We start from the raw sequence: 15,633 nt of genomic DNA, 5'->3' as shown, positions 1-15,633 counted from the left end.
GGGGTGTCTCAAAAAGAATGACCCCATTTTAAATAGAATTATTTATTAGGCAGAAGGGCTTAACGCCAACAAATTGCATACTAAATTACTCAGAAAAGGCAGAAGTTCATAAAAGTCCATCATAAATGTTCAATATGTCCGCCATTGGCTGCACCGACGACATGTAGCCGATATTCAAATTCATCCCAAACTGAGTATAAGGTGTTTTCCGTCAGTGAAGCTACAGCAACTGATATTCTGGTTTTTAGTTCATCAATGTTAAGAGTTAAGGGAGGAACTTAAAGACATTGTTTAACATATCCCCGCAGTTACCTCTTTCGACATCAGGAGGCCAAAAGTGTAAAGCCTGGTCTTGCGGTCCTGTACGCCCTATCCAATGCTGAGGCACGTTGGCATTGAGGAAACTGTGCACGTTGTTGTGCCAGTGCAGTGGTGCTCCATCTTGCTGACAGATGAAATTGTCAGAGTCAGGTTGTGGGAATAACCAGTTCCGTAGCAGTGCAAGGTATGATTGTCCTGTTACGTTTTCTTCCTGAAAAAAAGTAGGGTCCATTGACCTTCCTTTGCGAAACAGCACAAAAAACATTCACTTTTGGTGAATCACGTTTGTGTTCAATAGTTTCATGAGGATTTTCGAGCCCCCATATACGCACATTATGACGGTGAACCTTACCACTAATATGGAAAGTTGCCTCATCACTGAATATCAACCGTGACATAAAAGTGTCTTCTATGTCCTCTAGAATAACACTGCTAAAGTCCACACGCTTCAGTTTGTCAGTACTCGAAGAACTTGTACCAGTTGTAATCGGTATGGTTTGAGGGCTAAACGACGCCGTAACACACGCCACACTGTCAAGCGCGGTAACGCAAGCTCTCGGCTAGCACGACGCGGGGGCTCCGCTCAAATGCTCGTCGGATTTGTTCCACTGTTTGTTCAGGAACGCGTGGCCGGCCAGGACTCGTGCCTTTACAGCGGCACCCTGTTTCTTCAAACTGTTTATACCACCGTCGAATGTTGTTTGGTGATGGTGGTTTAGCACGAAATTGAATATGAAACGCCCGCTGAACTGCGATCACTGACTGAGTACGACTAAATTCAATAACACAATACGCCTTCTGTTGCGCAGACGCCATATTGCGCGAGACTGGCTGCACGCTTCAGGTCAGCGCTCGTAGCGACATCTAGCGGATTTTTCTGAAACGCTAGACCATGCAGATCACATCTTGCGCTGTTTCAGTTACCTAGTGACATTTATCTTAATATTACTACAAGTTAAAATCGGGTAATTCTGTTTGGAACACCTTGTATATACAGACAGACTCAACTCTTTCGACGTAACAAATTTATACGTAAATGTACTGGTATCTGAAGCGATTGAGATTATAAAGAACAACCTCCTCAGAATAGAAATCTACTATTGAAGTCTATGTAATCATTAAGTTCCTACAGCTTACTTTCCTCCTCCTTCGTGAATCCCGTCGTCTCTACCGTGCCTTCCTCCGCACGCGTGACCCGGACACACTACGACGCCACCGGCAACTCCAGCGACACATTCGTAATTTGCTCGCGGCTAAGAAACGCCGGGACTGGCGACAGACGTGCACCCGTTTAAATGCTACCCTACCAATCAACTCGTCCAAGTTCTGGTCGGCCTTCCGTCGCCTTACCGGAACTAAACCCTCCCCCTTTTATCCTCTTCTCCATGATGATCACCCTTTCCCTGACACCCTTAGTAAGGCCAATCACTTTGCCTCCTACCTCTCTGATGTATTTTCCATCCCTGATGATCCCCAGATCGATTACTCCCTCTTCCCGGATATCCGTGATCGAACTGACACCTCTGTCCCTCCCCTCGCTCCTGGTTTCCAGTACTTGGACAACATTGCACACACGGAACTCAGTGCCCCTATCACTACACAGGATCTCATTGCTACACTTCACACAAAACGCAACACCGCCCCTGGTCACGATCGTGTCACCTACCGTCACCTTCGTGAAGCTCCTGTCTCTTTCCTCTACACCCTGGCCAGGCTCTACAATGTAGTCCTGTCCACCGGTTACTACCCCGACCTGTGGAAAACCTCCTTTATCATCATGTTCCTTAAACCTGGCAAACCGCCGTCCGCCGTCTCCTCCTACTGTCCCATCAGTCTTACCTCGGTCTTCAGCAAGGTCCTGGAATCTATCCTCACCTGACGCATCCACCTGCATCTCCGCCAGCACTGCCTCCTTCCCATTACCCAGTCTGGCTCTCGGCCGTCCTTCTTTTCCGACGACCTTCTCCTTCACCTCACTCATCTCCTTTCCGAACAGCTTAATTCCCGTCGCTCCGCAATCTTCCTCTCCCTGGACCTCGAACGTGCTTACGACTGCGTATGGCATTCCGGTCTCCTCTTCAAGTTCCAAACGTTCGCCCTTCCCATTAACTACGTCTGCCTGATCGGCTCCTTTCTCTCCTGCCGTCCTTCCTATGTCACCATCCATAACACAGATTCCTACACCTTTTTCCCCTCTGCCGGTGTGCCTCAAGGCTCTGTCCTCTCCCCCCTTCTGTACCTTTTGTACACGGCGGACATGCCGCCGCCGACAGCCCCCGTCCACCTTCTCCAGTTTGCCGATGACACCGCCTTCCTTGCCCTTGCCCCCACCCTACAGCGCTCCCAACACCTTCTCCAATCCCATCTTGACCAGTTCACCACTTGGTGCGACCAGTGGTTGCTCAAGGTCAATCCCTCCAAAACCCAGGCGATCATTGTAGGCAAAACCACCCCTTCCTTCCGCCTCCTTGATTTCTATCTCACCATCTATGGCCGTCCTATCGCCCTCACTCCCACCCTTAAGTACCTTGGCGTCACCCTTGACCGTCGCCTCTCCTGGACTCCCCACCTCCGGACAATCCAAACCAAGGCACGCTCCCTACTCAGTCTCCTCAAGCTCCTCTCCGGCCGTACGTGGGGTCTGGACCCCTCCACCATTCTCCACACCTATAAATCCCTCATCCGCCCTATCCTTTGTTATGCCCATCCAGCTTGGATCTCCGCCCCCCCCTACTTTTTACAAATCCCTCCAAATCCTTGAACGCCATGCTCTCCGCCTCGCCTATCGCATCCGTCTCCCCTCCCCTACGTGGATCCTGTACGATCTCATCCCCTTCCCCCACCTCCTCCTTTTCCTTGAAAGGATACAGATCCTGTACACCTCCTGTAAACTCGACCCTCCTCACCTGCTCGTCTCCCCGATCCTCTCCCACCCCCGCCTGCTGCCGCGCCTGTATTCCCATGTCCCACCTGGTCTCCATCTCTCCACCCTCCTTACCCTCTCCCGAGGTGGCTTCCGCCAGCTCCCCCTCCCTGATGATGTCCTCCTCCCCTCCATCTTCCCCTCCTATCAACTTTGACGCTGCCCCACCTCCCACTTGTGGTGTTCTTTCCTTTAGGCACCCTCCCTCCCTTCTCTTCCCTTCCCTTCTCTTTCCTTTTCCCCTGTCCCCTCCCTCCACCCCTCTTCCCCCGGGCTTCCCCTCCCCCTTCCTCCCTCCCCCCTATCTCCCCTGCTCGTGGCATCTCTGCTCTCCCCTCTCGCTCTCCCACTCCCCTTCCTCCTCCTCCTCTCTTGGCAGGTCCCCGGACTCGCACACGCATAGTGAACATTCGCGCGCCGGAGATCATCGCCATCAGTGTCTCGTGTGTGTGCTTCGTTTTGTGTTTCGCGTTCTTTCGCAGTTACAACTCCACTGTTCACATGTGCTGTCGCCGTCCTCTGTGTTCTGTGCGCCGTGTCAACAAGTGTTAGTGTTTTTATCATCCAGCGTGAACGGCTTCATGTTTATTGTTTTTTGTCTCTACTTTTTTTGCCCGCCATTTTCATTGTATTGTCTATGTCGCCTCTTTGTCCTATGATTGTACCACTTAAGGCTGAAGAGTGGCGTACTATGCTGCTGACAGCCTGCCTGTATGAGGTGCTAAAATTACAATAAATAAAAAAAAAAAAACAGCTTACTTCCCCCACGCGGATCCTCTACGACCTCATTCCTTTCCCCCATCTGCTCCTATTCCTCGAACATATCTGCATACTCTACACCTCCCGCTGCCTTGATCCCCCTCACCCCCTGGCTGCTCCTCTCCTCACCCATCCCCGCCCTCTGCCAAACCTTCACTGTCGTGTCCCCCCATCCTCCATCTCTACACCCCTCACCTCCTTTCTCAAGGTGGCTTCCGTCAACTCCCTCTCCCAGATGATGCCCTCTCTCCCTCCATTTATCCCTCCTATCAACTCTGATCCTCACCTCCCCTCCATTCCTCTGTCCTTTCCCTGGGCTCCCTCTCTGCCCCCTTCCATCCTGTTTTCTCCCCACCTAACCTCTCCCTTCATACCTTCTTCCCCTCCCCCTGACTTCTTTTGTATTCCCCTCTTCTGCCTTTTACCACTCCCTGTCGCGTCTGCCCAGCACCCCCCCCCCCCCCCCTCTTATCGGTCCTCGTCCTCTATCGGCTCCTTTTCCCACTCCCCCCTTTCGTTATTCCTCTCCTTCCCCCCCTCCCTTTTCTTTCCCATCATCTGTTCAGGTTCACCCCGTCTGCCCTCGGTTGTCATATTTGCGCCAACTTTTTAGTGCAGTGTTTGTCTTTCCAAAGTGTTGCGAACAGAAATCATGCTGTTGCTGGATGTGAATTGTATATCTCTTGCGAACAGAAACCAGACTGTCGCCATGTTTTTTAACTGTCTGTCTATTATTTTACCTGTCTGCTTCATATGTACTTTATTAGCATCATCAACCCTTTGTTCTATGTTTTAAATTCCACAATTTTCCGCCATGTTACCATTTAAGTCTCCAATTTTATCGCCTGTTTTTATTATTTATTTTCTTCATCTTTTTAAAACAAAGCCTGTAGGCTGAAGAGCGGCATACTAAGCTGCTCCAGCCCGCCCCCTTCGGAGGGAATCGGAACTCATTAAAGAAAAAAAAAAAAAAAAACAGATTACTCTATCTCAAAGTTATTTTGTATTTGACAAGAAAATTGGCACACAAGCTGATGGGGTAGCAATGGGAAACTGTATTGTAGGATCTATTACAGAGATATTTATTGATACTCTAGAAGAAAACTCCTCAGCTCAAACTGGCCATTTACAAACAAAGTAAGTACAAGACACATTACTGCTGATAGATGGATATCATAGCGATATACAAACAACTTATTAGAAATTAAACAGCTGTGGCCCTCTTTCAAGTTCGATGCACGCACCAGTACAATCAGCGTCACCCAGTATACCAAGCAAGTGGTGCGATTGACCTCACTGAGCCCACAACTCGTGGTTGTGCGGTAGCGTTCTCGCTTCCCACGCCCGGGTTCCCGGGTTCGATTCCCGGCGGGGTCAAGGATTTTCTCTGCCTCGTGATGGCTGGGTGTTGTGTGATGTCCTTAGGTTAGTTAGGTTTAAGTAGTTCTAAGTTCTAGGGGACTGATGACCATAGATGTTAAGTCCCATAGTGCTCAGAGCCATTTGAACCATTTTTTTGACCTCACTGACAGTGTGCTATTGTTGTTTGCAGGAGCAGCAGCAGAGTGCGGGAGCGAGCACGGGCGCCCAGCAAATGCGCACAGCACTGGCGGCGAGATGACGGGGGCTGCGAAGGCGCCGCAGCCGCAGCCGCAGCCGCAGGCGGCGCTGCTGCCCCCAGATGGCGGCTGGGGGTGGGTCATCGTGGGCGCGCAGGCGCTCAGCAACGTGAGTACAGCCACTGGCCAACAGCCAAGCCACTGGCACTGCACTGCCTGGATAGGGCACTCCCGTCTTGGAGCATACAACTCGAGTTTACCAATACTTTGTAAACTAACAAGGGGAGGTCACGACATTCGGATCACAGGTTTATATCAAACTTTGTACACTTTTAGTAGGCCACTAACGCAACATACGAGGTGCGGCTAGAAAAAAACCGGACTGATGCTGGAAAAAACATTTATTTACAATTATTTACAATTTCATGTTATCTCCTTCAATGTACTCTCCTCCTCGGTCTCTACACCGCTCCATACGAATTTTCCACTGTTCATAGCAATGCTGCAGATCATTTTCGGTAAGTCCACACATTGCTTCCGTCGCTTTTTCTTTTACTGCTTCAACAGTCTCAAATCTAGTTCCTTTCAAAGCTGACTAGACTTTAGGGAAAAGAAAAAAGTCACAGGGGGCCAAACCAGGTGAGTAGGGTGGATGATCTAAGATGGGAATGTTGTGTTTTGCCAAAAACATCTTCACTGACAACGCACTGTGAGCTGGGGCATTGTCTTGGTGAAGGATCCATGACTTTTTTCTCCACAAATCGTTCCGTTTTCTCCGTACTCGCTCACGTAGGGTAGCCAGGACGCTAATGTAGTAATGCTGATTCACTGTTTGTCCCTCTGGTACCCAATCAATGTGCACAATCCCTTTGATGTCAAAAAAAAACAATCATCATTGCCTTGAATTTCGATTTTGACATTCGTGCTTTTTTATTGTCGTGGAGAACCAGGAGTTTTCCAATGCATCGATTGGCGTTTAGTTTCGGGATCGTAAGTAAAAAACCACGATTCATCGCAAGTAATAACATTTTGTAAGAAGGTGGGATCACTTTCAATGTTTTCCAGGATGTCAGAACAAATCATTCTTCGGGTGTAAAGCTAGCTCGCCTCCACGTGGTGCACCCCGGGTAACGCTAAATGAGCTAGCACATAATGGCAGTCAGACAAACCGTGAAAGGTTCTCCTGACTATGCAAGTAGACACAAAAAACGTCCTCCTAAGGATATGCCAACAAGGAAACTTGGACCTACGGTCCGAATCTGCCATCTCAACATAGAGAGCATAAGCTATTCTAAGTGCCACTACTTATCAAAACTACTGAAGAAAGACAACATTGATCTGATCGCCATTCAGGAAACACATTGTAGTACTGAAGTACAACCGCGGAAAAGGGGCAAAATACCCGGATTTGAATTACTTGGTGCCACTTACCACCATACCCATGGTGTTGCAACCTACATCAGACATGATATAGAAAATGCCTCCCTTATCTCCACGTCGTCAGGTGATGGAATCCATAATGTCACAGTAAAAATTGGGAGCGTAACCGTTACAAATATTTATAAACCTCCAACCACTCCATGGCCAAGATCAGTAATTCAGGCTCAACCTCACCCAGCAATCTATCTGGGAGACTTCAATAGCCACCACGAACAGTGGAAATATAAGGAGTGTGATGCTAATGGTGAAACCTTGGTGAAATGGGCTGAAAATGAAAATCTTAACCTTATCTTTGATGCGAAAGACCGTTACACATTCAGATCAGCTGCCTGGGAGTAGGAATACAACCCGGATCTATGCTTCACCTCAACTGACGGAAATAACCAACCACTACCAGCTACCCGTAAAGTCCTGTGCGACTTTCCTCATAGCCAGCACCGACCAGTCATTATTGAAATTGGCAGCCAAATCCCAATGGTGACTTCCATGCCTTGCCCCAGATGGAATTTCAAGAACGCAAATTGGGAAAAGTACTCTCGAGACCTTGACAAATGTCTGGGATGGATACCACCTACCCATAAAAACTATAGAAGATTCATCGGAGCAGTAATAAGCACTGCCAAGAAGCACATCCCTAGGGGATACCGACGAGAGTATGTCCCAGGGTGGTCCAAAAACAGTGACGAGCTCTACCAGCGCTTCCTCAAGACGGGCGACAAAGACCTGGCCGATGACCTTCTCCACAGTCTTGATACTGCAAGACAACGTAAATGGACAGAAGCAATGGAGAGCCTGAATTTCCAGACTTCAAGCCGACAAGCATGGACCCTGTTAAGGAAATTAGGAAGTGGAGCACCTATTCAAAGACAGACAGCAAACGTCTCTCCAAACACCATGGCATCTCATATAGTGGCCACGTCCTGAGCCCCTAGTGACAGAGCACACACGATCAAGATAAAACGAGAACTCAGGAATCTGAGGAATAAGGCGACAGAAACTGAATACGCTCTCCCTTTCTCACTCGAAGAAATAGAAACAGCACTCAAAGAGGTCAAGCCAGGGAAAGCACCAGGACTGGACAGCATTAACCCAGAACTCCTGATACACTGCGGTAAATACACAAAACTCTGGCTGGCGAGATTCTTCACCGACATCATCCAAACCGGTAATGTGCCTAGTGACCTCAAAAGATCGAAAATAATAGCCATCTTAAAACCAGGGAAACCAACAAACTCACCGAAGAGCTACAGGCCCATAGCACTACTGTCAGTAATATATAAATTGTTAGAAAGGCTCATCTACAATAGAATCTGCCAGAAAATACTCAATGCTATACCAATCGAACAAGCAGGTTTCAGACCAAACCGCAGCTGTGTCGATCAAGTTCTCTCACTCACGACGTACATTGAAGCTGGGTTCCAAAGAAAGCTTAAAACCTCTGCAGCATTCATAGACCTGTCAGCTGCCTACGACACAGTCTGGAGAGAAGGCATGATTTATAAGTTCCTCCGCATAATCCCATGTAAACTAACAGCTCGCCTACTAAACAACATGCTGAATGACAGAACGATCCAAGTCACCATGGGTTCAGATATTAATTCACCGAGGAAATTAAAAAATGGCCTACCTCAAGGATCGGTGCTTGCACCACTCCTCTTCAATCTCTACATTGCAGACATACCGGAAACAAGATCAAAGAAGTTTGGCTACGCCGATGACTGGGTCCTTGCAACGAGAAGTCAGTCATTGAAGGGGCAGAGGAGACCCTAACAGCTGACATGGAGAAGATGGGAGAATATTTCCGAAAATGGCACCTGCAACCTAACGCCAACAAAGCAGAAGTATCATGTTTTCACCTAAACAATAAAGCGGCTAAGAGGGAGCTCAGAATAAAATTCGAGACCACATGGCTTACCCACAATAAAACCCCAAAGTACCTAGGTGTGATCCTCGATAGAACACTCTCTTTCAAAGGTCACCTAATGAAAACAGCAGAGAAACTAAAAACAAGGAATAACATTATACAGAAGCTCTGTGGAACGACATGGGGAGCGGCAGCTACTACGTTACGGACATCAGCCTTAAGTCTCGTCTTCTCAGCTGCCGAATATTGTGCGCCGGTATGGCTAAACAGCCCCCACACGCATAGAATCGATGCACAGCTCAATAAAACAATGAGAATGATCGCTGGTGTAATAAAGATTACACCCGTGGAATGGCTCCCAGTACTAAGCCACATACCACCCCCTAACCTACGCCGCACAAACGCTCTTATAAGAGAGTACAAAAAGATAATGAGCAATCGGAATCTACCCATCCATGAGAATTTTGAAGATGCCACCCAAAGCCGTCTCCGCTCCAGAAGGTCACCCATCAGAACCGCAATAGCCACATCTGCAACAGAGGAAGAATTCAACATAACCAGCGCCTGGCACCAAGAATGGTCCTTAAAGAACATCAGCAAACTTCCATGTATCTCCCAGAAGCCTCCAGGTTTTGACTTATCACGCAAAACCTGGGCAACTTTAAACAGGATTAGAACTAAACATGGCAGATGCGCCTATTCCCTCTACCAGTGGGGCATGACAGAATCGCCGCTATGTCAATGTGGAGAAAATCAAACTATCCAGCACATAATAGAAGACTGCCCCAGGACAGCCTATGATGGGACTCCAGAAGATTTCCTGATGGCGACTCCAGAATCAATTGCATATATTAACTCATTAGATGTTTGTTTGTAATTACTTCCAAACTACTATAACTTTGTATAACTACTGTAACATGTGTATTATGTGTAATTTTGTATAATTTTGTATAATTCTGTATAACTATTGTAATAACTGTAAGAATATCTAATGCCAAATTATTACAATTTTGCATATTGATTGTAATAACAATTGTGTCTAAATGCCATACGCTAAATAAATAAATAAATAAATTCGGCGTTCCTTCTGTTCAATTGTGAGACACATTGGAACCATTTTTGAACACACTTTGTTCATGTTGAAACTTTCATGAAGAATCTGCCTAACACTTTCCTTGTCAACTCCTGTTAACTCAGACACTGCTCTGATTGTTAAACGGCGATCTTGTCGAACAAGTTTACCGATTTTTTCAATGTTGGCATCAGTTTTTGCTGACAATGGTCCGCCGGTGCGAGTGTCATCACTGGTGTCTTCGCGGCCATCTTTAAATCGTTTAAACCACTCAAACACTTGTGTTCGCGATAAACAATAATCGCCGTACACTTGATGTAACATTACAAACGTTTCACTTGCAGATTTTCCTAGTTTGAAACAAAATTTGATGTTAACACGCTGTTCTTTCTGTACACTCAACATTTTCCGACGCACAGACAAAACGTCAACTACTTAAAACAGACGCCACGGGCAGACTGAGTGCAGGAGGCAGATGAAACTCGAGCAGTAGGCGAAGCAAGAGTCACGTGACAGGCCACGCGACTTTCAGCCTTATTGCATTCCTTTTATTGTTTCACCAGTACTAGTCCGGTTTTTTTCTAGCCACACCTCGTAATGTGCAACTACTAAGGTGCGTTACTCTGGCAATTCCGAGAAAAACGTAAGAGAAGTTTTACGCGTCTGTTATGCGCTTAGGTATCTGTGCGTAGGGGTTGGACGTTAGAGTTCATGGTGGTCGAGTGATACGGCACGGTAGCTCAGCGTGTTCGGTCAGAGAGCTGGCTGGTCTCTGTAACAAAAAACACTGAGTGAAAGGATTATCAACGAACTTCAACGAATGTCATGTGGCGACCGCTACGACCAAATAATAACAAACAATAACGAACAAAATGCAAAAAAAAGTGGTCAGCGCTCGAGCTTTCTGAGACCATCATATATGAGGCGACGGTTAGACTCCCGCTCGAACTTGATTATTAATCTATTTTTCATCATGTAATATTAGTATCTGTTTCGATAGCTTAAATAAACTTACAATCCATAATTTAGCCATGCAGGCTCATAAAAGCCAAACAATTCGTGTAAAAATTTCGTAGATCGTCGCTGAGCAGCGATCACCTGATATTTCAAAGAATATCTTACGCGCCACGACGCAGAATACGAATTGTTCATAAATGGTATCGATAGCGAAATTTTGAGTTTCTTATTTTTTGACAGCTGAAGAATTGTAATCCTCTTCTGTTACCACGCTCCTGATATATTCTTTAAAGACGGCGGACGTGTATATAACGCGGTTCGCAATTACTAATTAGTTATTATAAAATATTACTATTTTTCAGTGCTATGTAAGAATTTATGTGTGCACCTAAGGTGAAATATCGAACATGTTAAAGGACTTTATTTAAAGAAACAGCCAGCAAGATAGAAAATTGAAATTGTACGGAGCCTATTGTTAGCAATACTGACTAAGGTAATTAAATTGGTTATTGTGCTATCAAATGCTGTAGTGCCTGCTTATTACTTAAAGTATTTCTATGCTATCTATCTCCTATTAATGACAACAGAAATAACGGTGTTTTTATAGTTTTCATGCAGCTACCAGGGACCGACTGCATGTCGGCAAACGTCGTAGTTAAGCAGAAGGCGCATTGCCATTTACCTTGTTTGTGATTTAAATCCAATTTCTTTTAACGTGTGGTGTAGTAAAGCAAAGAAAATTTCCAGCTCTGTTCGTAGTTGCTATGTCTCATATCTGGTCGTGATCGAACATGATTACGACAGAAACAAATTAAGTGGCAGTGCGAATTCTGTTTTTGATCTTGAGAACGCTACACCTTCTGCAAACGATTTCAGATGACGTATAAACTATAGCATACAGTCCGAAAGTTTTTGAAAATTCTTTGCTCTTCCCGGCAAGAAGTGGTGCAAAACTCACAACAGATTTCTGAATCTTCACAAGAGAATAATAATTTAATCAAAATATAAATATTTTTTCTAAAAAACACCACAATCACTGCTCATACTATTTATTTATTTATTTTTCAATATCAGTGGGGTGTGTTTTCCCTTAAAAACTCTGAACATTCCTCGGAAATGCGGGAAAACAGCATTCATTCGATACAGTAGATGCCGTTTCAATTTATGTTTTCCATGTCAGTATGACAAATACCATCCTGCAACGTATGACGTCGAAAGCATATCGGCCGAGCAATTGTACATTATTCTTTTGGTCTGGCACACTGTGACTAACTATATTACTGAATAGAGTCATTCGCATCATTATTTATCGAGGTTTGACTTAGGCTCTCCAAGCCCGTCCCTCGTCCTTGAAAATTTAATTACATTCACTACAACTTCAGGATAGTGCACATGTGTATTTTTTTCATTATATTAACTCTCAAATAACACATAAGTTAAATAACTGACTAGTGATTAAAAAAATAGATAACAAAATTAGTTGCAGCGGGATTAGAACCGTCGCCTAGACTACAACACTCTTCCATGGCGTGAATACTGAGCACATTTGAGTGGAGAGAGGGAGGGGGGGGGGGGGGGGAAGGAGGGGGCAGGGGTCGCAACCCGCGACCTGGCCACGATGTCCCGTTCCCCCTCTCCAGAAATCAAGAAAAGCGTAGGGAATGTGGAGTAGATGTACAATGAACGTCGTTTATTTATTTTTTTTTTCTTTCCGTTCTTTTTTATTTTTGTTTATTTATTTAGTTTCGGCATTAATACCGCCGAGAATATCAGGCAAGCGGCCTCACGCGAGGAGGGGGGGGGGAGGCGTAGCAAGACGTCAGATTAAGAAGAACATTCCGATTACCAGTGAATATATCGGTTCTAAGTTTGGAAGAGGCGTGGATCAACTCTTCGTGTCAGGAACACTCCAGATCTGGGGTGGATTAAGGAAGACACTGCAAAGGAAATTGGAGAAAAAAACTGTATTTTGGGCTGCGGACAACTGTACAGTGGCGTCCATTAAGGAACTGCCAAAAGCCAAGGACACATTTCTCGCTATCAGCAAACAAGTAGTGTGCTGCGTGTCCACAAATCCACCTCACAGAGTTCGTCTTTCCTTGCGGGAAGTATCTCGCGTATGGAAAGAGGAGCGGTTGAGTATATATCTGATGAGTAATCGTACGGGTAGTTGGGGGCAGGATCTGTCACGCTAAGAACCAGACACCTCTCGCATCTGCACACCAGGCGGTGCTCGTCTGTGTCCACAACATCACAGTCGACACACAACGGGGTATCTGCGAGGTGAGTCTTGTAAAGGCGTGACCGGCCTACTTGCTTTCCATTGACAGTAAGGTATATTGCAAATTGGACATCAGCGTCAAGAGAAGGAGATCACAGTGATCACCAAACGGCACGCCAGTCGACGGGGGCTGCTGAAGGAAACCGTAGATCGCCTTCCTAGAATTCAACTGCGTCGGCAGTATCACAGTACTGACGTAGCTCAGTTCAAGCAAAAAGCAGCAGAAGTAAAAGAAGGGCGGCGAGACTTCCGAAAGTTGAATTGGTGCTGCGAGAGAGTGTGGTACAAGGGCCTCCAGCAATAGACTGATAAGGCACGTAGGACTACGGCGCCGTAACGTCATGTGAGAGCCAATGGAAAGGGCTACCGCTCTGTCAGCCTCATGATACAGACCTAAACCGCGCCTGCACAGCGGTAGGGTGAAGGTTTCGTACCTGATCTTGATAGCAAGCCGTGGCAAACAAAAGAACCCAATACCGCTAGCGTACGGCGGGCCATGGATGGCGGAAGTGTCTGTGCCACGTGGGGGATACGTAACGCATTGTGTGCGTTGCAGAAGATCGAGTGTTCCTAAACGGCGATCTAAGAGCCCAGCTTGTAGTTGGGAAAGTAGATATCTGCAGTTGAGGGCAATCGTCCGCCACAGTCCAAGTCCTAAGTATCAGCTACACCCAAAGAAGCAGCACTGTCCGCAGGAAGTCCCGCACCTACAGCCACGCTCTCGATTTGCGGACTTTAAGGCAGCTACCAGAAGCTTCGTCGTAGGTGGTAACCAGCGACTCTCTGACCTCAGCACCGCTACGAAGAACGATGACGAGATCGTCTGCATGTGCAGTGCAGCTGAATACATGGTCACCGAGAAACATCCCAGAGAGGCGTTGACGGAGGCCGCACTGCAACGGTTCCACGGAGAATGCATACAACAGTGCGGAGAGCAGGCAGCCTTGACGCACTGATCGACGGATCGGGATGGGAGGAATAAGACGGCCACTGTAGAGTACACGAGACGTAGCTCCGCGAAGGAGACGCATTACGACGTGGACGGTACTATCAGGGTGGCCCATATTGCGGAGCACCCCTTCCAGAAAGTCGTGGTCGACGCGATAGAACGCCTGGTTGAAATCAAGAGTTGCCAAAAGTCCAGGCACACGATGTGCGTGAGCAAGAGCGGTTATGTCCCGATAGCGGCAGAGGGCAGTGCGGATGTTGTCGGTACCTCCCAAAGAAGTTTGATCGGGGGGAACCACGAACCGAGCTGTCCGTTTAAGCCGCGCGGCCAACAGCCCGGGTAAAGATTTTTGTATCGCTGTTGAGTAACGTCAAGGGGCGGTAATCACATATCCGTGAGGTACCCCGAGGCTTGTGGATGGGAATGAGGAAACCATCGAGGAATACGTGTGGAATCGACGCGAAAGGTGACACATAAGGTCCTGACAAATTTCCGTCCACACTGGCGCGAGAAGGGGGCGAAATGTCCGATAAAACTCCAGTGGAAGCCCATCAGAGCCAGCCGACCTGTTCATAGAACTCGCCTGGATAGCGTCATGGACTTCGTCCTCCTTGACGTTAGCAATCGATCATCGGATCCACGGGAACTGAGCCAAAGGTGAGTCGGGAGACCGCCGTTATGTTGGCAGGGCGGTGACATTGTTCAAGGTACAGCGTAACATAATGTGCATGGAGGGCAGGCCCTATTTCCAATTGGATATCAAAAAATGGTTCAAATGGCTCTGAGCACTATGGGACTCAACTGCTGAGGTCATTAGTCCCCTAGAACTTAGAACTAGTTAAACCTAACTAACCTAAGGACATCACAAACATCCACGCCCGAGGCAGGATTCGAACCTGCGACCATAGCGGTCCTGCGGTTCCAGACTGCAGCGCCTTTAACCGCACGGCCACTTCGGCCGGCAACTGGATATCAAAACTCTGCCCGTCGTCAGTAGTAAAAACATTAATCAAATTCCTCCGACGGTGGCGTCGTTCCGCTATGACATGGTACATAGATGGACGCTCTTGCGCTAACCCATCGTGTGTCTGTCCCCTGAACATAGTTCTTTCAAGGTGGCGGCGAGAGAGGGATGTGAGCTGTGCCTTGGCACGGTTCGCCACCTCCTGGCGCTCTGGCGAATACGGCATCACAGTACATTCCCGGAGAATGGTGAAATAGAATTCCTGAGTCCGTCGCTGCCACGCCACAATCTCACTTCCGTAATCGGCCAAGGCCTTGCGGAGAGCATGACATACACTGAATACAAATGTTGCACTTGGGTTACTCTGACAGCCCTCTGAGATGGGGACCCAAGCTGCCAGGTAAACCGCTTGAGCCTTAAAACGGCCTTGCATATACCTCAGAAGGCTGGAAGGAATGTCAGTGTACGAAAGAAAGTGCATCTTGCACTTGCTGCGTATACAATAATTGTTTAGACTTTCTTACGGCGGAAGAATCATCAGGCA

At 47.2% G+C, this 15,633-nt stretch overlaps 1 protein-coding gene across 3 annotated transcripts in view; it reads left to right on the top strand.

Moving 5' to 3' along the window:
• LOC124789309 overlaps positions 1–15,633 on the top strand; it is a 271,600-nt gene that overhangs the window by 135,420 nt on the left and 120,547 nt on the right. For all 3 annotated transcript variants that reach the window (XM_047256623.1, XM_047256621.1, XM_047256622.1), the window contains exon 3: positions 5,556–5,731. In XM_047256623.1, coding sequence (XP_047112579.1) covers positions 5,621–5,731 — 111 coding nt within the window. In that variant the 5' untranslated portion in view covers positions 5,556–5,620. The remainder of the gene's footprint in view (positions 1–5,555; positions 5,732–15,633) is intronic.

Source organism: Schistocerca piceifrons, chromosome 3 (assembly GCF_021461385.2).
Source record: "Schistocerca piceifrons isolate TAMUIC-IGC-003096 chromosome 3, iqSchPice1.1, whole genome shotgun sequence".
Taxonomy (NCBI): Eukaryota; Metazoa; Arthropoda; class Insecta; order Orthoptera; family Acrididae; genus Schistocerca; species Schistocerca piceifrons.
This window is presented reverse-complemented; position numbering and strand designations above follow the sequence as displayed.